Source organism: Oryctolagus cuniculus, chromosome 5 (assembly GCF_051225735.1).
Source record: "Oryctolagus cuniculus isolate XC-2025 breed Fujian yellow rabbit chromosome 5, ASM5122573v1, whole genome shotgun sequence".
Classification (NCBI taxonomy): domain Eukaryota; kingdom Metazoa; phylum Chordata; class Mammalia; order Lagomorpha; family Leporidae; genus Oryctolagus; species Oryctolagus cuniculus.
In genome coordinates, this window is record NC_142871.1 from 41,913,440 (window position 1) to 41,938,718 (window position 25,279).

The 25,279-nt window shown below is 36.1% G+C and overlaps 1 protein-coding gene across 10 annotated transcripts in view; it reads left to right on the forward strand.

Moving 5' to 3' along the window:
• Positions 1 to 25,279, forward strand: part of LOC100349505 (protein LEG1 homolog) — an 80,261-nt gene that overhangs the window by 40,317 nt on the left and 14,665 nt on the right. For 2 of the 10 annotated variants that reach the window (XM_089332713.1, XM_089332712.1), the window contains exons 2-6: positions 6,598 to 6,840; positions 11,669 to 11,755; positions 13,081 to 13,265; positions 14,486 to 14,586; positions 23,620 to 23,858. In XM_089332713.1, coding sequence (XP_089188839.1) covers positions 6,720 to 6,840; positions 11,669 to 11,755; positions 13,081 to 13,265; positions 14,486 to 14,586; positions 23,620 to 23,858 — 733 coding nt within the window. In that variant the 5' untranslated portion in view covers positions 6,598 to 6,719. Of the gene's footprint in view, positions 1 to 4,304; positions 6,841 to 9,585; positions 9,723 to 11,668; positions 11,756 to 13,080; positions 13,266 to 14,485; positions 14,587 to 23,619; positions 23,859 to 25,279 lie in introns of those variants that run through there. The other 8 variants (XM_089332716.1, XM_089332714.1, XM_089332717.1 and 5 more) reach the window with 8 other exon arrangements.

Here is a 25,279-nt window from a genome sequence, read left to right on the forward strand (position 1 = left end):
CAGCACTGGCCCCTGCCTTTATATTCTTTCAAGATGCTAATTATATGTTTCTGTTTCTCTGTGTTGTACCTCCTTAAGTACTATTTGTAAGGGTGGTCAGGTAGTGACAAATTCTTTCAATTTATGTTTGTCTGGGAAGGTCTTTATTCATCTTCATTTATAATGAGAGTTTTGCAGGGTATAGTATTCTGGGTTGGCAACCTTTTTCTTTAAGGACATATACTATATCACTCCATACTCTTCTAGCCTTTAGGGATTCTGGTAAGAAATCTATCAATCTGACTGGAGATTCTTTAAAGGTAATCTGGTATTTCTCTCTTGCACATTTTAGGATCTTTTCTTTGTTTTACTTTTGAAAATTTGAATATAATGGACTGTGGGAAAGTCCATTGATCATATCTATTTGGGGTTCCATGTGCTTCCTGTACTTACATATCTATATTCTTCTCCAAACTATGGAAATTCTCTACTATTATGTCAATGAATAAGTTTTCTAAGTCATTCTGCTTTTCTATTCCCTCAGGAATACCAAAGACACATATATTTTGTCATTTGATAGTATCCCATAAATCCTAAACCATATTTTTTGGATTTTCTGATTTTTTCTTCTTCATTTTGTCTGAAATGAAGATCTGACTTCTTGCTCAGAGTCATACTGTCTCCCTTGATCACGTTTCTTGTATTTTTTTTTACATTTTTTTTAACTTTTATTTAATGAATATAAATTTCCAAAGTACGGCTTATGGATTACAATGGCTTCTCCCCCATATCGTCTCTCCCACCCGTTTCTTGTATTTTTACATTTTTTCTTTTGCACCTGGTAAACCCATGTTGGTATCCCTTCTGAAGACTTTGTCTTTGGGAATGTGCTTCTCTGGATTACTGGAATGTCTGTGGTTAACAGTGAATATCCAAAGGATGTGCTAGGTAGTGTCAGGGCACCCTGGCCAACATTTGTGAGTGGGGCAGGAATCCACAGTGCCAACCAGGGTGGGTGTGGTAGATATTCTCTATCCAGGGGTACAGACAGGGGATGATCACAATGGCTGGTGTGTCCACAGCCTCAGTCCTATCCAAGCCAAGGTGAACAAACTGCCTAGGGTGAGCTCAACATGTTTTATGCACCCCACCCACTCAGATGCAGGAAACTCATAAAGGATCTCTGCACTCCATAGTATGAAAACTGACCCCTCTGTGAAGTCTCTCCCCAGAATTCAAAGAATTCTGATCTTCTGGGGTCAGACTGGGTGATTACCCAAATACTCCATGTTTTGCCTGGCCTACATAAATACCTCACAATAACAGGATTCCCACAATCATACGGTGTAGGTCTCCCTCAGTCATAGAGTGCAGGAGATCCTTTATCTGTGTTGCTAGACTCCAGTCTTTGGGGCAAGCCACTCCTCCCCAGAGCCAGCCACCTGCCCAACAGAGGACAATTGATGATGCGCTGTCTCAGCAAGATGAGTCTGGTGCTTTGGTGGCAGGAGTGAAGGAAAGAAATGCTCCCTTACTTAAATTTCCCCTAGCTAAGTGGGTGCCCTGCCCCTGCCAACTCTCTAGGTTGTACACAACATCAGTGGGGACTCCAGATTTCTCCTTCATATACCATCCATCAGCAGCACATGTGCCACTGCAGCCTCCAGTCACATTGCCCTGGGGAGATGGCATTTCCCCTGCCAGCTGCCAGGTGTGTGGTGGGGGAGGGAAGGGCAACAGTGTGGTCTACCTTCCCAGAGCTAGGCATGTGCCCTGCCCTCTGCCAGCTCTCTGACAACATGAACTCAGGGTCAGTAGGGACCATGAGGTTCTCTCTCAAACCAGATCACCTGCTTTGCATTGGGTAATGTAGCCTCCTCCCACCTTGTTCTGATAAGATGACATTTCCCCCGGGGCCATCAGTCACTGGAGTCACTGGTACTGTCCTGCTAGTTGCTGCATGTGCACACTGTTTCTGCTGTTCCACGGAGTCTATCTTCTCTTCTGCACATTTTCCACTGAAAGATTCTCAACAGCTATTTTCTGGAACTCAGTCCCTGTCCTGTTCTTGTAGTTTCAAGTGGTCAAAAATCAGCATGTATTTTCCTTATTCAGCAATCTTAAATCCTCCACCTTTGAATTTCTAATTGCTCCAGCACTACTTATTGAAAAAGCTATCCCTCCTATGTAACATGTCATTCTCAGATCTATGCTTTCATTGAATCTTTTTACCATTATATGTTTAGTAACTTACATAGTAATAGTATTAGTTGTGTGAAGGTACCACATTTGCCATGAACTTTCTGAGCTTCCCTCATATTTAAAGGGAATGAGTAAAGAAATGTGATTCAATGTTTTAATGTAGATCACCATTTCCTTTGCACTAACATTTCAAAAGAACCATGCCTCTGGGATTTTACCTTAAAAATACACCTGCTATGAAATGGGAGTTGGGAGGGTATAAATCCCAGGTTACTTATTGTGATATTGTTTATATTTGGAATTTACACAGAAAAATCTGAATGACCATACATAAGGTCGAATAAACTGCTAAATGTTCATATAGAGAACTACTAGCTAGCAAAGAAATAATACAAAAATTACAAGTCTCTATGATGATATATGTATTAATTTCCCAGAAAAAAACTAACTGAAAAAATAGAATAAATAAAGAGTAAATAGGTAAATGGAAAAATATAAACTTAGATTGATAGATAAATGTAGATACACTTAATTTTTCCATCAAAACAAAGCAAGCTAGCAAACAAAAAGCACAGGACAGATAAACTGGAAATTAATTAGTTATTCATTATGCATGGGTAAAAATGGTTTGAGAAGGGATAGAGAAAATAATTGAAAGTTTGAGTAGACCTTTTCATATAGTTTTGCTTTTGAAATGTGAATATTTTACTCAAAAAATAAAATTAAATGAAAATAAGTTGAAAATCCATAAATTGAATCCTAATATCTTTTTTAAAAAAACTCTTTGCAGCTAAAAATAATCACATACACACACACACACACAAAGACTGCCCTTGTAACAGGCTCGTGGTGAATCATATATTGCTCGATTTTACAGCAGAAATGATAACCGAAGTGCAAGAGCTCTGCTCCTGCAATCTGTGATGTAGTAAATCACTTCTGTCCTGGAAGTTTTCAGTGATGCCCTTAAATAATTATTTGGTCACTTTGGTTTCAATATTAGCACAATTATATAACATCCTTACTTTATTCCTCTATATTAAGTAGCAACTTCATTTTCTGAAATAAATCTGAAACCATTTTAATATATTAACAGGACACCTGCCAGATTTGAGGAAGAAAAATTTAAGTTAAAACAAAGTGTTATGCTTACTGATAGTCAATCAAGAATAAATTTTCTTAATAAAACAAGTGTTCAACTGAAATAATACCATGTGATATTAAATCCTTGAATAAATTTGCAGTTAACAATTGGTGGCCAATCTTTCCAGGGCTTAAGTCTTTTCTAAATACATATACCAAGGAAATCAAATTTAATTTTAAGAATTGTAAGTCCGCTATATAGCAAGTAGAACTAATGAGAAAAATCTGAATGTAGCCATTGTGTACAGAATAATTAAGCTAGAACTAAAAATTGGGAGATATTGTGGTCTTTGTTATATCATTTTCACTGGCCATTTATAATATATGCAAAATATACATTTTCATTTGCTGCAAGCAGATGCAATCAAATACATTGAATGAAGGCAAGCTAGGTAACTGCTGTGTCATGGAAGATATGTAGAAGAACAGAAACATGAACTAGGACCTTAACAGGCTACAGCTCATGACAGAACTGCCCTTAGTATATGCAAATAAACACTTGCACACATTGTGCCTGGCCCTTCATTCCTCTCGCCCCACCCTATTTTCAACAACATATGAAACACCTGTTTCTCAGGATAAACAAGTTATGTATAAGTTAAGCAATGTATGTAAATAAGATAGGTTCCAAATTATGTGCCTTATCATCTGTAATATTCCCTTTTTCTGTTGATTCTGCTGCCATGTCAAACCCACACCAACTACTCTCCTTTCTAAATGTATGCACTTCATTTTTTAAATAATTTTTATTTATATAAAATGAACAAATTTCATGTATTTCATATGTACAGATTTAGGAACATGGTGATACTTTCCAACCTACCCTTGAATGTGCGTGCTTCTTTACTCATAATTTTGATAAACACAATTTTCTGAGACTATCATCTGGTTCTTCTGAAATTTTTCATTCTCCATAAATTATTGCACTTAGTTTGTATTCCTTAAATGGGTAGTCAAAGAATTAGTAAAAGAATAAACAATGCCCCTCTTTTAGAAGAAGTTAAACAAACTTTCAATTGCATCTCAATTCATGAGGTAAAAGTTGTTTAAAAGAACATCCTGAGTCACCAGGATCAATAATGTAAATATTGGCACTGCTGTTGTGGGGCACAGTGTGTTATCTGCCACTTGCCAGGCTGGCATCCCACATTGGAGTGCTGTTCCACTTCTTACCCAGGTCCCTTCTAATGTTCCTGAGAAAACAAAAGATGGCCCAATTACTTATGCCACTTCCACCTATGTGGGGGACTCAGATGGAGTTCAGCCTGGCCCTGACCCAGCCATTGCAACCATTTAGGTAGCAAAGCAGCATGTGAAAGATCTCTCTCTCTCTCTCACTCGCTCTCTCTGTCTTTCCCTCTCTGTGTCACTCTGCCCTTCAAGGAAATAAATAAATCTTTTTAAAGACACTGTAAAAGTTGCCTAAAAGACTAATGTCAATAAAATATTATAATTAGAAAAAAAGTTTCTGCCCACACATAAACTTCCTTACCCTCCCCTCTTCCTTCTTTGTAGTCTTCTATCATTGCTCATGTGTTTAGTTCTCCTCTGTGTGGTAAAAAAAGTATAAATTGTAACTAAAAAATCAAGTTGATGGTTAAATTCATGTATCTATGGCAAATTACTTTCTTGGTTAGGATTTACATTTCTAAGTAATATTTTGGCGCAAGCACCCCATATAGGTGCTGGTTCTAGTCTTGGCTGCTCCTCTTCTGATCCAGCTCTTATCTGATGGCCTGTGAAAACAGTAGAAGATTGGCCAGGCACTTGGGCCCCTGCACCCATGTGGGAGAATGGGAAGAAGCTCCTGGCTCCTGGCTTCAGATCTGCACAGCTCTGGCCATTGCGGCCATTTGGGGAGTGAACCAGTGGATGGGAGATCTTTCTCTGTCTCTCCCTCTCATTGTCTGTAACTCTACTTCTCAAATAAATAAATAAAATATTTAAAAAAATTTTTAAAAACTAATATTTTGTTAAATGTCTCAAACACAGCATTTTTTTTCTATTTGGTTCACCATTGTAAGCCAGTAATGACATCACACCAGAAACGAGGTAACAGCCTGATGAATGAAGTCAGACATGGGCAGGATTTGCTGAGAGTTTTCTGGTACCCATGATTAGAATAGACGCACAGCACATTAATACAGGAATACACTGAGGAGGCATATTCCCAGAGAATTCATATTTCAGAGTGCAGGGATTCTGAATCAGCCATTTCCTATTAATCACTCGAATCCTCTCATCTTCTCTTCTGATTATAGCCACTGCTACAATTCCACATGGGTTTTGCCTTGTTTCATGCAAGGGCAACTTGACACTTAATTTCAGTCGTTTCTTGTACCTCTTGGTTTTATGCCTCGGTAGCTACCTGGGGCACCTACAAGGATCCACTTGTCATACAGCCTTGTGCAACCAGAATTGCAGAAGAACTTCTCCATTTGAGTCACCTTTGACCAATAGATGATGACAACAAATGAATGAATGGATCTGTCTTCCAACCCGCAAGTCCGGTGGCTCTGAGATTCCTTTCATGTATCTCATTACTCCCTTGACAACATGATGAACCATACACTCATTGGAAAGAAGTGAATTATCTATTCTTATATCAGCTTTTTCTATTTTATTTTTTAATCCCTTCTTTTCATTCACTCTGTAATCCTCGAATAAACTATTTGCATATCTCTTCAGTTCGGATTCTGCTAATTCAGAATTTGGGTTGACAAGCCTGACTTGTACATGAAATAACATTTAAAAGAGATTGATGAAGTTTAAAATATCACTAAAAGTACTTGTCTTCCAAATTGTACCTAGAATTATTTGCATTATTATTTTATATCCTGAAATCCCTTCAATTATAGATTAATTTGAATCATTAGCCGTCTTTCTTTAAAATACAATTACTACAGTGAGGATGTCCAATTTATTATTATGATTAATATATGAGATAACTAGGAAGAAGACAGAGAAAGAAATAAATCTAGAAAAGAAATTAATATTAAAAATTCTGGAGACAGATACATGATGAACATTATTTACTTGGGAGGTAATTAATAATGGAAATACCATATTATTTTTGGGAAGGCATTCTTATCTCTACCCAGTCATTATCAGGAATGGGAATGAACAGTGTTGATTGGCAGAGCTGTAAAAATAATATGACCTCCTCCTCTTCCCAATAAAATCTGTTCAGAATCTGAATCTCCAGCTTATGTACCATGGCTTTCCATCTGTCCTGGGTTTGTGTCATACTTTGTTGTGTTTTTGCTTCTTTAGCTGGAGTATCCAATGTTTCTAATGATTACCCTCCTTTGTGGAGTAAAACCCCTAGTCAGTTTAGTGACTACAGTGTAGAAAATGGAAAATACATCATTAATCCATGGAATTACCTTGAGAGAATGGGTATGTATAAAATCCTGTTGCATCAAACTGCCAAATACTTTGAGAAATTTGCTCCAGGAAATGGACAGAACATTTTATGGGGATTGCCTCTACAGCATGGATGGCAATATCAAACAGGTAAGCAATATTTTCTTTTACTTTACAGTGATTCTTTGATTTAATTGTAAATTAATCAAGATGTAGCTAATGCTGTATATGTATAGCTAACACTGTCTTTTACACACTGATTATTTTTTCCCTCTTTCTTTTTTCTATTCCTTTACTCTTATTGTTTTTTCCATTCTTTCTGTTCTGTTTTTTTCAACTTATTTTCTCCTAATATTTCTTTGTCAAGTACTTAGGCAATTCCATGTCCCCAGTTTCTCCCTTGGCACAATTAAGTAGAATTGTGTAAAGTGCTAAATTTTTTCTGTATGTCCAGTCCAGTAAAGAAGCACGAGCCATAATGTGTTCACATGTTCTCACATGCAACTAAGACATCAGCAGAACTGAAACCTTAATTTTATTTAATTTTTATTCATTTAAATTTAAATGACCACAAGTGGCTATCAATTACCACATTTGTTGATACATAACATATTAGGCCATGTTCATTCAATATCAACAACTATGTATTGAGGCCCTATTATATACTAAGCTTGGTGCTAAGTATTGGAGATGATACCCCAAAACAGAAGCATTTAGGTGATATACATTAAGTATACAAAGGTAAATGAGATTAGTCCATATTATCTATGGTTCTAAATGTGATTAGTTAATTAGGTAGATTCGAGTGACACTGGAGGGAATAACTCTTAAAGAACATTTCTCTCAAAGTTCTCTTCTTTAAAATAACATCTACACTTAAGAATTTGAATGGAGATTTATTTTGGAACAACATTATAAATATACAAGTATTTGTTTCAGGTAAAATAATATGCAAGAAGAAAGGAAGTTTTATTATTATCGAGCTTGTCAGAGTGTCCTCCTGACACCCACTATAATTTCTATTTATAGGCTATCTTTCGCGTGGAAGGAGGACAATCTGAAGTCCTAAGACATAGCTCAGGAGAAGCCCAAACATAGGGTCCTTTGTAAATAACAAGCAACTCCCTGTGAAGGGGACAGTGGACCCTTCCTAGGAATATTTCTAGTATCAAATGGTGAACAAATGGTAAGGTAGAAAGTTAGAACAGAAGGCTACCTTCCAAATTTCATTTTTATTTAACAACAAAATAGACCTCTTTCTCAGGCAGCTTATTTTCTTCCTATTTATATTGAGTTGAATTCTATAAACACATAAAGAGTCAAAACAGGACTAAAATTATAAAAATAGTACCTAAAATATTTATTTAGTAATATGCTATTATTCAAAGACAAGAAAGGACTACAAGAGAATGAACAGCTCAGGAAAGAGAGCTACAGATGATAATGGACTAAGATTATGAGTGGGAAAAAGTGGCACCAAAGATCTTGCTAGAGGAATTACTAAAGTGTTGTTTACAAACACAGCAATGGAAGCAGATTATATGGGGAAGAGGGCTAAGTCTGGCAGGACAGCCTAAAGGTGAAGCAGACCAGCAGCAGGTGGCAAACTTGAGCAAATCAGGTTAGACCAGTTTAAGAACTATCTTCAAAGTCAGGCTGAATTTGTTTAGATTGTGCCCTTAGGCAAGATGTTTTAGTTTGACAACAAAGACTTAAGACTTGCACAATACAAATGCAACATGAACGCCTTCAGTATTTGCATCTTGCTTGCTTAACAGAGTTTTTAATTAATTAATTAATTAATTTGAAAAGCAGAGTTACAGAGAGGCAGAGGCAGAGAGATAAAGAGAAGTCTTCCAATTGCTGGTTAACTTCCCAAATGGAGCAGGAGCAGGAGCTGTGCCAATCTGAAGCCAGGAGCCAGGAGCCTCCTCCAGGTCTCTCACACAGGTGCAGTGGCCTAAGCACTTCCGCCATCTTCTACTGCTTTCTCAGGCCATAGCAGAGAGCTGGATCAGAAATGAAGCAGCTGGGATTTGAATGTGTGCCTACCTGGGATGCGGGCACTGTAGGCAGGGGTTGCCACCTGCTGTACCATAGCACCAGCCCCAACAGAGTTTTTTTAAAAGTTGTGCTAATCTGTAAAAAGCATACAATAAACTGCCAAATTAAAGGTCTTATTTAATAAGTTTTGAAATATTTATATAACCTTAAAGCCTTCACTACAGATAATACCTATATGCATTATTCTTAAAATATCTTTCCCTTTTCTTTCCTTATCTTCAGAAATTTGCCTAACCTCTATGTTCACTCTTCCACTGCCCTTCAGTTGCTCCAATCCTCACCCCACCCCATCCCATTTTGCAACTTTACAGGTACCACTGATAGCTTTCTAATCCTCAAACTTGGATACATTATATAGAATTTTCATATCAACAGCTGTACACTGTTATATATTAATGTTAGCCATCGCAAAACACACCGAACACCTGAGAAAGGGAAAGGGTTTATTGGGGAACACCCTACAGACCGGAGTGAAGGGGCGGTGAAGGAAAAAGAGAGAAAGAGAATATAAGAGAGAAACAGAGCGGAGAGGAGCTAGCCAGGAGAGAAGATAGAGCAGAGAAGAGGAGAGAAGAGAGCAGAGCCAAGAGAGAAGAACCAAGAGCCAAGAGAGTAGAGAGAGCGCAGGAGAGAAGGGCAAAGAGAGCATGTGTGCAGGAACAGGCCCTTTTAAAACTGCCTGAGGGTGGGCAGGGAAGCAGGAGCAGCGAATCCCATTAGGATGGGGGTGGAGCCTGGCTCAGGTAGCTGGGCCAAGCAGGCAACTGGCTAAAACTGCACCTGTTTCCTAACATACACTACTTTCTGTCTGGTTTATTTCCATTGTCACAGTTATTTTGAAACCCATCCATAGTATTGCAAACAACAATAGTTCATTCACTTTTGTGAACTATTCATTTTGTATAGCAAAGATTTTAATTGGAATATGTGTTGGTACTGTGAAGAAAACATTGAAAGTCTGAGTCAAGGTAAGAAAATACCATCAAAGAAAAAAGTGTTGTACTGTGAAGATGTATATAAACTTTTGATGAATTTCATGCCTTCTCCTAAGACTCTTACAATGTGGTTGAGAAGAAACGTTAAAAGTGAGACAGAGGACAATCAAAAGCCAAAACACAAAATATTGTATAAAAGTTAGAGTGTTATGAGTTGGAAAATTCTGCATCTATAATAGATATGAAATATATCTTTAAAAAATTATCCAAAGTTAATGCATTACAATAAAAGAAACCAACAAGGAAATAAATTTGAGTTAAAGGGAAGAGTTTGGGATGAGTGTGGCATGGGTGAGAGAAAAAGGAAAGGAGAGAGAGCAAAAGAAAAAAAATTAAAAGTATGGGAGACATACAACTTATGCTTAGAGGAATAATATAATTGTAAACAAGGATAAACCCAGAACAGAAATTTAGGTTTGAATGGTAATAGATATAGCATTAATTTTGTTCTCAAAGAAATCAGTGATACAAAATACAGTTTTTAGTCAAGTTTATTGAGAACAATATATTGTTTTCCATAAGGGAGACAAGAAAAATCTTTTGAGGATAAGACAAAAGATCGTATATTTACTAGGGAAATATCAAGAATTGTGATACTCCTCTGTCAAGACAAAGAAACAAACAAAAATCAGAAAGTTTACGAAGCAGGTTTGCTTAGGGATCGAGATCAAGAGCTCAGTCTGAGGTCTGCTCACTTGGAGAAAAGTTGGAATTAGCAATGGAGGAGCTCTGTGGGAATTTGATAAAAATAAAGAGGAGCATATGAAGGATTCAGGGTGTGGAAGTCAGCAATAAAAGGTAATTCTGTGGTTAGCCTAACGAGTGAACATTCTCAGATATGTTTCACATAATTGATTATTAATCCAGTTTAAAGACAAATAATGATTCTGAGAAATTTACATCCATTCACAGAACTATCTAGATCTTTACTCTTGCGCATTTGAGGGTAGGTCAATAAGAACCTAGAATGAGAAAGGACAAGGAAAACTAAACAGATTATGGAAAACAGAGAGACTAGTGAGTGGACACATACTTACAGAAAAATGACGTATGAGTATAGGAAACCCCAATAGTGCAGAGAAAGAATAGTGTAGAGAAATAAAGAAACTGTGTCCAAAAGGTAAGGGGTGGACTAGAGAGCGACCGGAGGGGCAAGAGACTAGACAAACACTGTTTTATAGAAGATAGAAGAAAGAGGATGTTAACATGAATACAGGGAATAAGTCAGCTATGGAAATGGTCAAAAGGGGAAGAGAGGTGGACATTGATTAAAAGGCAGCAGAAGAAATATCAGGGTTTCTAGGTAAAAAGCAATACAACAAATAACAAAATTAAATGTGGAATCAATCAGAAAGAGAAATTTTAAAACAAGAGATAAAAGAGGATTTTGAAGAGTGTATGAAATAGAATAATGACTGATATTCATGTAGTGAGTGCTGATTGCATTGAGCACTTTGCATGCCCAGCTTCCTGTGGGATTCCTCAATCCTTATGGAGTAATTATTTCTAGGATCTGTAATATGTAGATTTAAAAATTGAGGTTTACAAGAGTTATCTATCAGGATCAAGTAATGGGTAAAAGAAGTCTAGATCTTGTGTAACATACATATACATTAATTCCCCAATTTTCAGTTAGTGAAGAGTAGAAGTGATATTAAATAGAAGAGACAAAAGCCACAGAAGTCTAAAAAATAAGGTCTAGGAAAGAATAGAGAGTAAGAATGCTAAAGGAAAGAAAAACTATGAGTGGGAGAAAAAAAGTAAAAAAGTTATTGAGGTAAGAAAGTGATGGGAAAAATAACAGTTTTTTCCAAGAATAAGTATTCTGAGAATTCATGACCAAAAAAAAATTGTTAAATTTTTGTATATGCACTTTAGAAATGGGCCTAACAAATCCAACTCTGCATGTTCTCTCATAGGCAGATTAGCCGACCCCACCCAAAAGACAGACTGTGGCCTTGACTCTGGGGATCATCTGTGTATCTCTGTGGACAGTTGGTGGGCTGGTGAGTGAAGTGTGACAGACTTCAAGTTGATGACTTTCTCAAAATGCCTGATCCAATCTAGAAGCCCAATTATAGAAAATAAAAACTAGTGTTACTGAATTTCCAAAAGAATGTGGAAATTAAATTTTAAATTTACTAATCAGTATATTTGATTATGTAAATTGGATGTCCAGTTATGTAAACTTCAATTAGTTGAATTTAATTTAACATGCTTTAAATACTGAGGACAGAAGTGGAAATTTTTATCTTGTTATCAAATAAAACTTTCCTTACTCCCCATGTAGGACCTCTGTCCTTCATGAGTTGTAATATGAGAACTAACTGCAAAACTTGTTCTCAAAAGTACTTTATACATTGTGTGTGTGTGGGTCCAAACGGTTGAAATCTTTACTTAATATAGAGTTGGTCTTCTGTATATAAAGTTAAATTAAAAATGAATCTTAATGAAGAATGGGATGGGAGAGGGAGTAGGAGGTGGGATGGGAGTGGGCGTGGAAGGGTGGGTATGGGGGAAAAACCATTAAATTCCTAAAGTTATACCTATGAAATTTGCATTCATTAAATAAAAGATTTTTGAAAATATAAAAAATAAAACTTTGTTAACAATAAAAAAATCTCTATATTAGAATATTTTAAAGACATATCAGACTTTCAGATTTGGAATAAAAATGCTGATAAAAAATTGTACCACTAATAAGTTATTTTTTTATTTTTAACTTATGATTCAGAATGTAAATGGTATTTAAAATTCTGGTGTCATCATTGCTGGTTTAAAATAATGTATCTATAACATAATTCCATTTTTATAAGAGTAACAATTTTGAGAGAAGCATATTTGACTTGCATATGATCCTTAAGGAAATTTCTGATAATAATTTCTGACATGCCCCAATTAGAGTTTAAATTTTTCCACCCTTCTAGATCTTTGGGGTTTACTTTTGTGATATATTAATTAAAAAACAACCTAGGGGCAGGTCTGTTAGCCTAGTAGTTAAAGACACCAGTTAAGATACCTGCATCCCATGTCTGCGTGGCTGGGTTCAACATACAGTTCCAGCTCTGACTCCAGTTTTCCGTTAATACAGACCTAGACTGTTAGCAGTAATGGTTCAAGTAATAGGGTTCCTACCACCCATGGGTGAGACCTGGATTGAGTTCCTGGAACCCAGCTTTGGCCTTGGTCCTGATCTACCCATTATGGGAATTTGTGGAATGAGTGAGTAGGTGGAAGCTCTCCCTCTCCCGACCTTTCAAATTAAAACAAACAAACAGGAAAACACTTCTTTTCTATATTAACAATATCAATAACTTTTTCTTTTACACAGACTTTAATTATTATCTCTCTGCAATACCCTTCCTTGCTGCAGTTGATTCTGGCATAATGGGGATATTATCAGACAATGTCCTTCTTCTACCACCACCCAAGGATCAGATGAATTTTTGTTATAATGTTTCTAGCTGCCATTCATCCTTTCCGGAAGTAATGAGAATGTGGAATGAATTTTACCAGGTTTTTAAAAAATATTTTGATTAGCAATCTTTTTAGGTAGCTAAATAATTTCTGAATAATACTTTTGTAAGATTTTAATGCACTCAACAATGTTCCTAAGAAATGATTCCTAATATGAAATGTTCAACAATATGAGATTTCTACATGGTGTAATATTTCATTAGCACCCTTGTTTCCAGTATAGTTTTGAGACAGTTGTATGTACTGTTACCACTTCAAATAAATCAAAAACAACCATGTAAGTACACAAAAATTATGGCTTAATGGTGCACTAAACATTCTGATTCACCATAATTTAATCAAAAGAACAGTAACCTATATAGAAATATAATTCTGGAATAGATTGTAGTGAATTTGATCAACATATTGGAAACTTCTGATAAAAATTATCATATGTGAGTTGACTGAAACAATCATCTGACAATCAGAATAAAATATTAATGTTCAAATTGGAGTGCCAAGGGTAGAAGAGAGAGTAATCAAACATCAATTTTACCTTTAGAGACATTCACATTATATTGTGTGTGATTAGATTTTTTTTTTTTTTTTTGACAGGCAGAGTGGATAGTGAGAGAGAGAGACAGAGAGAAAGGTCTTCCTTTGCCATTGGTTCACCCTCCAATGGCCACCGCGGCCGGCGCACTGCGGCCGGCGCACCGCGCTGATCCGAAGGCAGGAGCCAGGTGCTTCTCCTGGTCTCCCATGGGGTGCAGGGCCCAAGGACTTGGGCCATCCTCCACTGCACTCCCTGGCCACAGCAGAGAGCTGGCCTGGAAGGAGGGCAACCAGGACTAGAACCCGGTGTGCCGGCGCCGCTAGGTGGAGGATTAGCCTATTGAGACGCGGCACCGGCCGCGATTAGATCTTATGATTTTACTCTGCTCACACCCACTTCTGACTCAACTTTATGAAAAATTAATTTCACAGCATGAGGAAAACAAATAAAATACTTAATATCTAGTTCTAAATAGCATAAAGTTTTGAATATTTTAAAAATAATTGGATTATTCCTTTTAAATGATTTCATTATTACTGATAATCTAATTGAGAGTAAATTCTTCAGAAAGTATTATGTGCTAAATCTTTCATATTTTAATTCTTAGAAACAATGTTCTTTCATTTAGGATGTAGAAAAATTGTATTTGTAAATACGGTTGATTTTCATTTGAAGATAGTGGTATAATTGCCTAAGTATTAATGACATTTTCCTTCTTGGGTAGCATGTAAAGTCACCTTCTGCTAACTTGGATGAACTCTTGAAACACTTATGGGATGCACATGTCTCATCTATTGAGGCTGCTCATAGAAATTTTCACTGTAGGTAAGAATGAATTCATAGTTATTTTGCCTAATATGGTAATAATCTTTCATTTTTACATTATCTTTTTCATTGAAGTATTCATTGACCAATATTCATCAGTGAGAAAGTATTATAAAGGAACTGGTAAGAAACTGTTTTATTAAAAAAATTGGAGTTTTTATGAAAAGGAAATAAAATATGAATAGAAGTAGACTTGAACACAAAGCACTGAAAAAGAAATGAAATAAAATATAACCAAAAGTATAAGAAGATTTTTAAAGGTTATTTTATCCCAAACTAATGCCTATAAATCAAAATGATTTAATGAGAATAATAGTTCTCTGTATTACTTTGATTAGAGAATATAGATTAGTTAACACATATCCAAGAACTGTCTTTTATTATGTTAGATAACTAAAATTATGTCAAATTCTCCTTGCTCCATAGCAAATGAGAATAAGAGTGTAATTTTCTCATTTTTAATTCTGTAATGAAATGCCTTCTGCAGGCAATTTTATGAAGAAATGAGTTTATTTAGATCAAAATTTTGGAGACTGAAAGTCCAAGAGTGGGTGGCTTCCTTGATTCAGTCCCTGCTCATGGCCTAACAGTAGATGATATGAAGGCAAAAGTGCATCTGAGAGAGAGATTACACTGCAAACTATAAACCTATAGGGAGATATGGGTTGAAAAAAAAAGACAAAAAGAGGAAGAAGGAGGAAGACAGGGAGAGGGAGAGAGGAAAGAGAGAAAGAGAGAGAGAGAGAGGGAGAAAGAGAAAGAAAGAAAGAAAGAAAGAAAGAAAGAAAGAAAGAAAGAAAGAAAGAAAGAAAGAAAGAAAGAAAGAAAGAAAGAAAGAAAGAGAGAGAGAAAGAAAGAAAGAGAGAAAGAAGAGAGGGAGGAGGGAGGAGGGAAGGAAGGAAAAGGAAAGAAAAAGAAAAATGAAAAGAAAAGAAGGAAAGAAAGAAGAAAGAGGTTGGTTTTAAAAACAAGCACAGGCATTTTGAAGAGTTCTTGCTAATCAGCTGTTGTTTTTTTCACTGACCCAAGTCCAGTTTAGATAAATAAATCATGGTCAATAGACTTACATTGCCATGCATACTTTATTTGTCAGTATTGCTTCACAGGCTGAAGTTTACTTTGGACAGCAGAAAAGTTCATCCCCTTGGCATGTCCGTGGGATGAATTAGGATTGTAGCCATCATAGCAGCTTTTGCTGTGAATCAGCTGCTATTTCTTTTGCCTGCCAAGGAGGAATGAGGTCAAGGAAGCAGAGAACAAGTCATCAGCATCAAGACTGGGACTGAAAACAACTCATTATAATTATACAAAATAGTTTATAAAATACTATTTTTTATTTGAAAAGTTTTTCAATCACGTGGTCAGCTAAACTAGTATAGGAAAATTTTTGATAGAAATTCTCAAAGGATAACAAGTTCAGCACTCAGTATTTAAAATAAAAAGGCCAAAGCTGAATTTATTTCTTCTGACAGTAAGGGTGAGTTGTGCTTGGTAGGAACAATCTCTGTGAGCATCCTGATCTTATAGAAGTTCCAGGAAGTGCAGAGCTCAGGGAGTGATTCTGATGCCTGTACAGCGTACAGGTATAAGGTGGCTACTTTGGTGAGACTCAGAGACCTATTTACTGGAGGGTATAGGTTTCTGATTAACTTGGAAATAATTCAATTATTTTCAATATATCATATTTATAAATAATCTGACACAAAATGATATCCATATGAATTATTTGATGAATAATTTTAACTGGCCTTTTTCACATATCAATTCAGGAAAAAAAAATCTGTTTCACTGTTCTTAATAGAAACATTCACATATACAATGATTATTTTATGCTAACAAAAATTCTTAATTTCCTGGGTTTCTATTTTTCATACATGATCATTTATATGTGAGAGGTCTTCAAAAAGTTCATGGAAATGCATTTTATGAAAACTGTGCATGGATTTCAAAATTGTTTGCACCAAAATTAATACCTTTTAATTTTTCATGATTTTTTATATCTCCTCATAGATGTCAACATCTACTTATTTAAAGATTTCTTTTTTTTGAAAGATTTATTTATTTATTTGAAAGTCAGAGTTACACAGAGAGAGGAGAGGCAGAGGAGAGAGAGAGAGAGAGAGAGAAAGAGAGAGGTCTTCCATCTTCTGGTTTACTCTCCAATAGGCTGCAATGGCCAGAGCTGCGCCGATCCGAAGCCAGGACCTGGAGCTTCTTCTGGGTCTCCCAAGCGGGTACAGGGGCCCAAGGACTTGGGCCATCTTCTACTGCTTTACCATAGCAGGTCATAACAGAGAGCCAGATCTCAAACGTGCACCCAAATTGGATGCCGGCACTTTAAACGGCAGCTTTACCCCCTATGCCACGGTGCCGGCCCAAAGACTTCTTTAAATGGATGTGTAAGTGGCAGGACCTGAACTAAGAATTTTCTCAATACACATTCATATATATAAACTTTTTATGAAGTATGCACATGGTCAGTGGCATGACGAAACTTATATGAAGAGTTATCTGACTTCAAAATTCATATTGCTACCCTCTTAACTCTTCTGTTTACAAATTTCTTTCCAACTAGTGTTCAGAGATCAACATCAATCATAGGTTTTATTTCCTCTTTAGAGCTCAATTAATAAGCAATTAGTGGTATTTACCAGACACTATAATGTGAAAACCAATGTATTAGAAATGTTAGATACAAATATATACAGTAGATTCTGCACCATTAAAAAAAATAAATTTAATCAAATGATCAAACCTTTCTTCACACCTACTTTTCTGTATTTTATAAAATCTTTCTTACTGGTTTATTCCTTAATTTTGCTACATTCCATTTTTCATCGAAGAAGAGCTAATGTGAAGTTAGTGTCTTTGTATGTTTTAGAGTAACTTTATTCCACCATATCTTCTGTCTGATTACTTTGCTAAGTATAATCATACATGAAATTTCATATTTAAATATAGTGTCTATTAATTTTAGTTACTGTGAAATTTTTAATTTTTGTGTTTATTGGCTCTTAAGTACAATTTGCTGTCTTTCTGGCACATCGTATGATTTGCCAAGGCAGCCAATCCAGTCAAGGGGCAGTTTATGCCCTAACCAATCACAGCCTGTTGCCAGGCAGTATCCGAACCCATCCAATTACAGCCTGTTGCCAGGCAGGCTCTGTTGCCAGGTGGGTTTCGAAGCCATTCTTGAGTAACGGATGCTCGCTTGCCAGCGGCCATCTTGGCATGGCCTTCTCATTCCACCACACAGGGGCCTAAGGACTTGGGCCATCTTCTACTGCTTTCCCAGGCCAAAGCAAAGAGCTGAATCGGAAGAAGAGTAGCCAGGTCTCAAACCGGCACCCATATGTGATGCTGCCACTTTAGGTCAGGGCATCAACCTGCTGTGCCAAAGCGCCGGTCCCGAACATCAATTCTTAAATCCTGGATTTGAGCAGTAATAGTAGCAAAATTGGCAAATTTTCTCTGACTCCATTTCTTCATGTATAAAAACAAACAATCCAGGTGTTATTTCTAAAATAATAGAATGGGGATCTCCCTAAATTCACTCTTCAATAAAAGAACAACCCAGGAAAAACGCTCAAAATTAACATTTTCTGTTATCAGAATTAACCACTGGCTTGCAACAATCTGAAAAATATTTATTCAAAGAAAGTGAGGAATGTAGGTAAGAGCAAAAGGGTCTAAGATATTGTAATTTAGCCTGTCTCAATTTCCCTATTCTTCAGGACCCTTGTGGAAAGCCGCGGCTCACTAGGCTAATCCTCCGCCTTGCGGCGCCGGCACACCGGGTTCTAGTCCCAGTCGGGGCGTTGGATTCTTTCCCGGTTGCCCCTCTTCCAGGCCAGCTCTCTGTTGTGGCCAGGGAGTGCAGTGGAGGGACTTGGGCCCTGCAACCCATGAGAGACCAGGAGAAGCACCTGGCTCCTGCCTTCGGATCAGCGCAGTGAGCTGGCCACAGCGCGCTGGCCATGGCGGCCATTGGAGGGTGAACCAACGGCAAAGGAAGACCTTTCTCTCTGTCTCTCTCTCTCTCCCTGTCCACTCTGCCTGGAAGAAAAAAAAAAAAAAAAAAAAAAGGCAACCTGGGCTCTGAGTCCTTCCAGAAGCTCTATGCCAGAGCATTGCCATTATTTACCTCCTTTACATCTTCCTGGAAAAAAAAAAAATCATCCTCTGGGTACCACAAATATTTGAACTATCCCCTCTGCATGTAAAGTTTACCTCAGAGCATTAGTTTAAAAGAATCAACACCAAGTATCTAACACCTCGGCTGCCTGAGACTGTTATAGTAGTTAAAGTAAACAAGAACCAGGCCCCAAACTAGAACTATTTGGGGAATAGGATGACTTTGGAATAGGTGAATATTCATCTGGGGAACAGGTGACTTTGGAAAGGATTGAAATATTTCTGGGAATCTAGGAGTCTGCAGACTTGAACAGGACTGTGAATCTCTTGGCTGACCTTGAGCCCAGTGAGTAAGAAATAAGGGTAAAAAAGTAAGAAGCAGTGACTAAGACAGAGTTGTAATGGTGTAGCATTGAAAATGTGCCCCAGAACACACACAGAGTTCCTGTAAAAAGGGTAGAAAGCTACCAGTTTAAGGAATTAAAATCTTTTACCCATTATTAGTAGACGACTAAGTTTATAGAGCAATGAGTTGAATGATGACTCACAACAGAATGCAAACTGAATACACAAAATTAGTTCAGGGAAGTCACTAAACCAGCAATAACAAATGAAACAAGCAACAATAAACACTGGTGAGAATGGCTGTCTGATTTTCAGAATTGCTGTTTTATGTTTGAAATGACCAGTGTTACAGAAAAGTAAGAAATAGGCAACGAACAAGAAAAATATTGCACACACTCACACAATTAGTCAATTTAAGTTGTTCCTGAGTTGGCACAAATTTAAATTAACTATTATGAACATGCTTAAACCAATAAAAGGATCCACATCTAAAAAATTAAGGGAAATGTGAATACTGACAATAACATCAAGAATGTCAAGCAGATTTAACCTGGTGGGAGAAAGAATAAGTAAAATAAATTGATTATAAATTAGACTCTCCATTCTGAGAAACAGAAATTCTTTAAAATGGGGGAAAATGAGCAGAATTTCCCTAGCTGCACAACATTATCAAACATATAACACATATATAATGGGGTTTCCAGAAGGAAGACCAGAGAAAAGGGAGCAAAAAGAATATTTGAAGAAACATTAAAAATTTCTCAAACTTGATTTGGAAACGTTAATTTATAAATCCATGAAGCTTTATGAATTCCAAGTTAGGTAAAAGAAAAGCCACCTTTTTAGCCAAATTGTAGACTCATCATTCAATACAAAGGGATAATTTAAAAGCAGGAGCAGAAAAATGACTTCTCACAGATAAGAGATCTTCAGTAAGATAGAGAGTTGATTTCTCATCAGAAACCGTGTAGGCCTGAAGACATACTCAAAGTGCTGACAGAAAAGGCATGTCAAATAAGAATTATACGTCCATTAAAATTATCCTTTAAAATGAAGAAGTAATTAAAACACTTACAGGTGTGCAAATGCTAAAAGTGTTCATTGCTAGATGATAATGCCTTTCAAGAAAAATAGATGTCCTTCAGACTGAAATGAAGGGATACTAGATAGTAAATCAAAATCCATATGGTGAAAAAAACAGTAATAGTAAAGGAGCTACTTGGATAAATATAAATGACACTGTAACTATGTATTTTATATTATTTTGTTCTCTATTTCAAATACAACTGCATAAGGCAGTAAGTAAATTTTCCAGGTGCTTTATAATAAATAAAGATGGAATTATTATGAAAATATTTACACAAATGATGAAAGGATTAGAATTCTACTGCAAAAAATCTTTATGAATTGAAAGAAGATAGTAATTTTAGAATTCATCTGAAATGCATTTTTAACAGTATTAGTTGTAATCCCGTCAACTAAGAACAACAGTTAAGAAAACAAATTCAATACATATGTTGTAAAAGAAACCACAGGGAATTAAAAAGTCACATTAGAAAAATTCTGTTGACCACAGAAGGCAATAGCAGAAGAGAAGAGGAATGAGGACATAAGATACATAAACAAACCATAAAAAGGCAGAATTATATCAAAATAAGATGAAGATGTTTCAAGGAAAGAAAACTGCATACCTATATTTCTTGAGAGTGTTGACACAAAAGTCCCCAACATAGTAATGGAATAGAAAATACAATTACATATGAAAAGGATATTAACCATGACAAACCAAGATCTATGCCAAGAATGCAAGCTAGTTTGGCCTCTGGATATCTATAAAATATATCATGATAAGAGAATATAGGACAAAAATTCACATAATCCCCACACTATTTCATACTTGCAAAACTCAGCATCCTTTTATGATAAAAAGAAGACACTCAAAAACTAGGAATAGAACAGTCTTTTATTGTGACAAAGGCATCTAGAAAACCCACAGCTAACATAATATTAATGCAATACTCAATACCTCTTCCCTAAAATGAGAAACAAGATAAGATTATCCATTCTTGCTACATCTTCTCAACATTGTGCTGGACGTTCTAGCCAGAAACTTGGTTAAGAAAATAAATAAAAGGCATCCATATTGGAAAAGATAAAATAATATGTTTCTGTTTCTCAAGAAATCCTCTTAAAAATTAGAATTAATGAGTTCATTAACATAGCAAGATACAAGATCAACATATAAAAACCAGTGGTATTTCTAGACACTACAATGAAAATATCCTAAAGTGAAACTAAAAATGGATACCTTTACATTGATATCAAAATGAATAATATATATAGGAAAAATGTTAAGAAAAAGAAGTGCAAAACTTGTATACCCAGAAAAAATATAGAAGATTAATGAAAGAAATTAGAAGTCCACTTAAAGGATGAGGCTTCCCAGAAGATATTATTGTTAGGATGCAATTTATGCAATCCCTATTAGCTTTTTATGAGAAAATTGCAATATTTGGTACAGGGAAATACTAACAAATGGAATACAATTGAGAGTTTAGAAATAAACTCTTGACATTTGTTGTCACTTTACTTTCAAGAAGGGCACAAGATCATTCAATAAGTAATAATAGTCTTTAATAAATGATATTGGAAAAACTGGAAATCTACAAATGAATGAAATTTGTCTGCCACAACACATCATTAACCCAAAATGCACAATGGACCTAAATATAAGAGATCAAATTATAAAATATTTAGAAAAGGCCTTGACTTTGGTTTTGGCATTTTTTTTTTCTAGGAAGTGACACTGAAAACACAAAGGTCAAAAGAAGAAATAAATAAACTTTAAAGTTTTGGTTCAATAAAGTAATAGACACTGCACAGAATTGGAGTACATATTTGCAAATCAAGTATTTGTTAAGGGACTTGCATCCAAAATATATAAATACTCTTACTTCTCAAAAAGACAAATAATCTTATTTTATAATAGAAAGGATATTTGAACAAGTATTTCACCAAAGACATACAAATGACCAATAAGCATATGAAGAGATACTGAAAATTATTGTTAATCATTAAGGCAATGTCAGCCAGATTAGTAACAAGTATTGATGAGGATGTAAGATACCTGGATAATGTGGTGACATGGCTGCATCCACCTAAGAAATAAATGTGACAGTTCCTCTTTCCTAAAGGTGAGAGTTGGTTTTGGTATTTTGGTCAGAGCATGAAGTACTATCTTTCCTATAATCAGAGGCATGGTTAGCTATTTCATTTCCTCTATTTCAGTAACTGTATATGAACCACAATACCCTGTGATTCACTAATGATATTCACCAGGGAATACGTGGGGAGCAACTTGGACTAGACTAAGTTACTGGAATTAAGACTTATTCTATGCATCTGCTCTCCCACAATATGGCACTGGGAGAGGAGGAAACAGCTTCTACGCAGCCGCCTCTTGCCAGCTTGAGTGATGACCTCCAGGAGCTGATCCTGCTCCTGATTGGAGGAGAGCAGTGTGCTCGGCATGTGGGCAGCCGAGTTGGGATTGGTGGAAGAGGACTATAAAGGAGGAGAGAGACAACATGCACCAGGAACATCTAAGGGGAACATCTATCTGAAGGAACACCTGTGCAGCCCCCGAGAGAGCCGGCCGGCGGTGTGCCGCTCCCCCGCGGAAGTGGGGAATGTGGCAGGGGGAACCGCCCTTCCACGGAGGTGGAAGGGTCGGTAGCCAACCCGGGAAGAACCAGCAGCAAACCCGGGGAGGGCCGAGCAGACAAAAGAACAGTGCAGGGTCCTGTGTCGTTCCTCCACGAAGAGGGGGAGCGACAGGAATATATTTTAATTGTTCTTGAATCTCCAACACTTAGCCCATCATGTCTGTATTACTCAGGGTAAAACCAAGGAAGTTTTACAAACCAGGTAGTTTCCATAACTAACAGTGGAGGATATGAGCTACACACAGGGTGTAAACTGTTTCAGAGAAAACAAACATGATATTAAACAGCAAGTTATTCACATGCTCAGAAGATTGACTGTAAAAGGTGGCACAGGTTGTATATGTGTAAAGCTGTTCACTACAAACTGAAAATTTCTTCCTCAGTGAGGTAAGAAAATGGCATTCTAGCATACTTTGCCAGGAAAAAAAACCAAGTGACCTAATAAGAAAGAAACATTCTCCCATTTTTCAGTGATGAACTAACATAAATAATTGTGTATTATTCAATAGTTGGCCAAGTCCAGCAGAGACTTTGTCTTGTCAACTTTTATTTGAATTTTACAATGAAAAATGGTCACAATTTAGAGTTTAAGTAGAGCAGGCTTTATGTAAAGAACAAAAGATTTGATGAAAACTATAAGTGTTCTTGGTTGGTAATTTCTAGAATCAACAGTTTAATATTGTCTGACACTTTCAAGTCTATGGGATAAAGTTGACACCAAGTTCATACATTTTAAAAATCGGAAAAACACAACTTTGAATAGATTAGCTGTTTTGACAATTTTGAGTAGACTAATTTTAAATGCATATTTTCCCCACTTGTCTATTAGGTTAAAATATTATTCTACGCAAGAAGCAGATTTTCAGAGAAGCTGGGCCCTGTTTGTGAATTATTTAGCTCAATCACTCTGTCCTGCAACTTACATTAGAATATGTGAATTCCAGAAGGGCCTGCCACCACGAATACTTATTACTGGGGACAGAGCTCCCTTCATCAGCGACTTCACTGACTTCCAGAATATAGTCCTACTTGCTCTAAAATTCTTCCATAAAATGCATAAGTATACAGGTAAGAGGCACACAGATTTGTTTTTTTTTGTAAATTCTATGTGTTGTGTTGATTTCATGGATGATAAAACATTAGAATCTTAATTGTAGATTACAACAGACTTCTGACATAGGAAAGTTGACTTTCTATAGATATGGGCTTCAAAGTTTTAACAGGAAGTCCTGTTCACTTATTATAGGTTTCACTTAATGAGCATATATCATAGGCCCTTCCTTACTTGGCGTGTCTCTCCTGCAAAGTTCTTGCACAAATATAGAAAATATAGAAAATCACTAGTAGTGCACGCTAGATAGAGAGAATCTCTATTTTTTTCTTGGCTAAGATTTACTTTATTTCATTTTATCTTTTGTTTTTAAATGAAAAATATAATAAATATAAGACACTTGCCATGACTAACAGAACCACAAAATATATTTCATTACACAAACTTCCCTTATCCACAAATTCTAGTTAAAGGAAAACATCTGACACCCTAAATTCTAATCTTGAGGATTTCCAAATCCCGGACTTACAATTAGTAGAAAACACAGGAAAAACTATATAATAGTAAGTAATTTTAAAATTGCAATATTATTCAATTCTTCAAATATCATGTAGCCTTGTTCTATTGAAGAGCAAAAATATGTACACATTACATATGCGTGCATGGATATAATTTCTATTCTCTAAAGCAAAATTTAGGAAAAAGAGCGAAGTCAGAATGAAAATGGGTGTATTGTATATTAAATGTTATTATAGTGTGCATTACTTAGGGTGATAGTTGCTATTTTAATAAATAAACATTCAAGTTTTAATGGCATAATTAAATCGAATTCATTTTCTAGCTCATATATAATAACTTAAGAGTGTTCAGATTCAATTGCTGGGAAGATTTCTTCCACATTGATTGTAGGACCTAGGAATCCTCCATCTGAACTCCATGAATCCTTGCAGTTTTACCGATACATGCTCCCTGCAAAGTAGAAGGAATTATAGAGCTTTAATAAAAAAGCCCTTCTTTTACTGCTCTAGGCCAGTAAGTGAGCAACATAATTTTATCTCCCATACCTTTGGCAAGAACAGTCACAAAGCTCCATTAGATGGGGGATGGAAGAACCTTGGGAAGTCAATTCTTATCTGAGTTTCACTGGTAGAATCATAAAATCTGATGCTCTGCCAGCCCACTTTTATCCATTATCAGATATGGAAAGTTCGTTCTAGGCCCAGGTGTTAAAAACAAACTAACTTCCTGGTGTGTAAACAGTAGAGGATTGAATGGATATTTAGAATTGGTTTTATGTACATCCTGAATAATTTCTAGATTTTTGTAAGCTTCAATTTTCTTGAAATTATACTTGGGTTTGATAATGACTTTTATATTGACTCTACAGTATACAATAAATGTAAATAAGATACCAACTTGGATTGTATTTAGTATACTT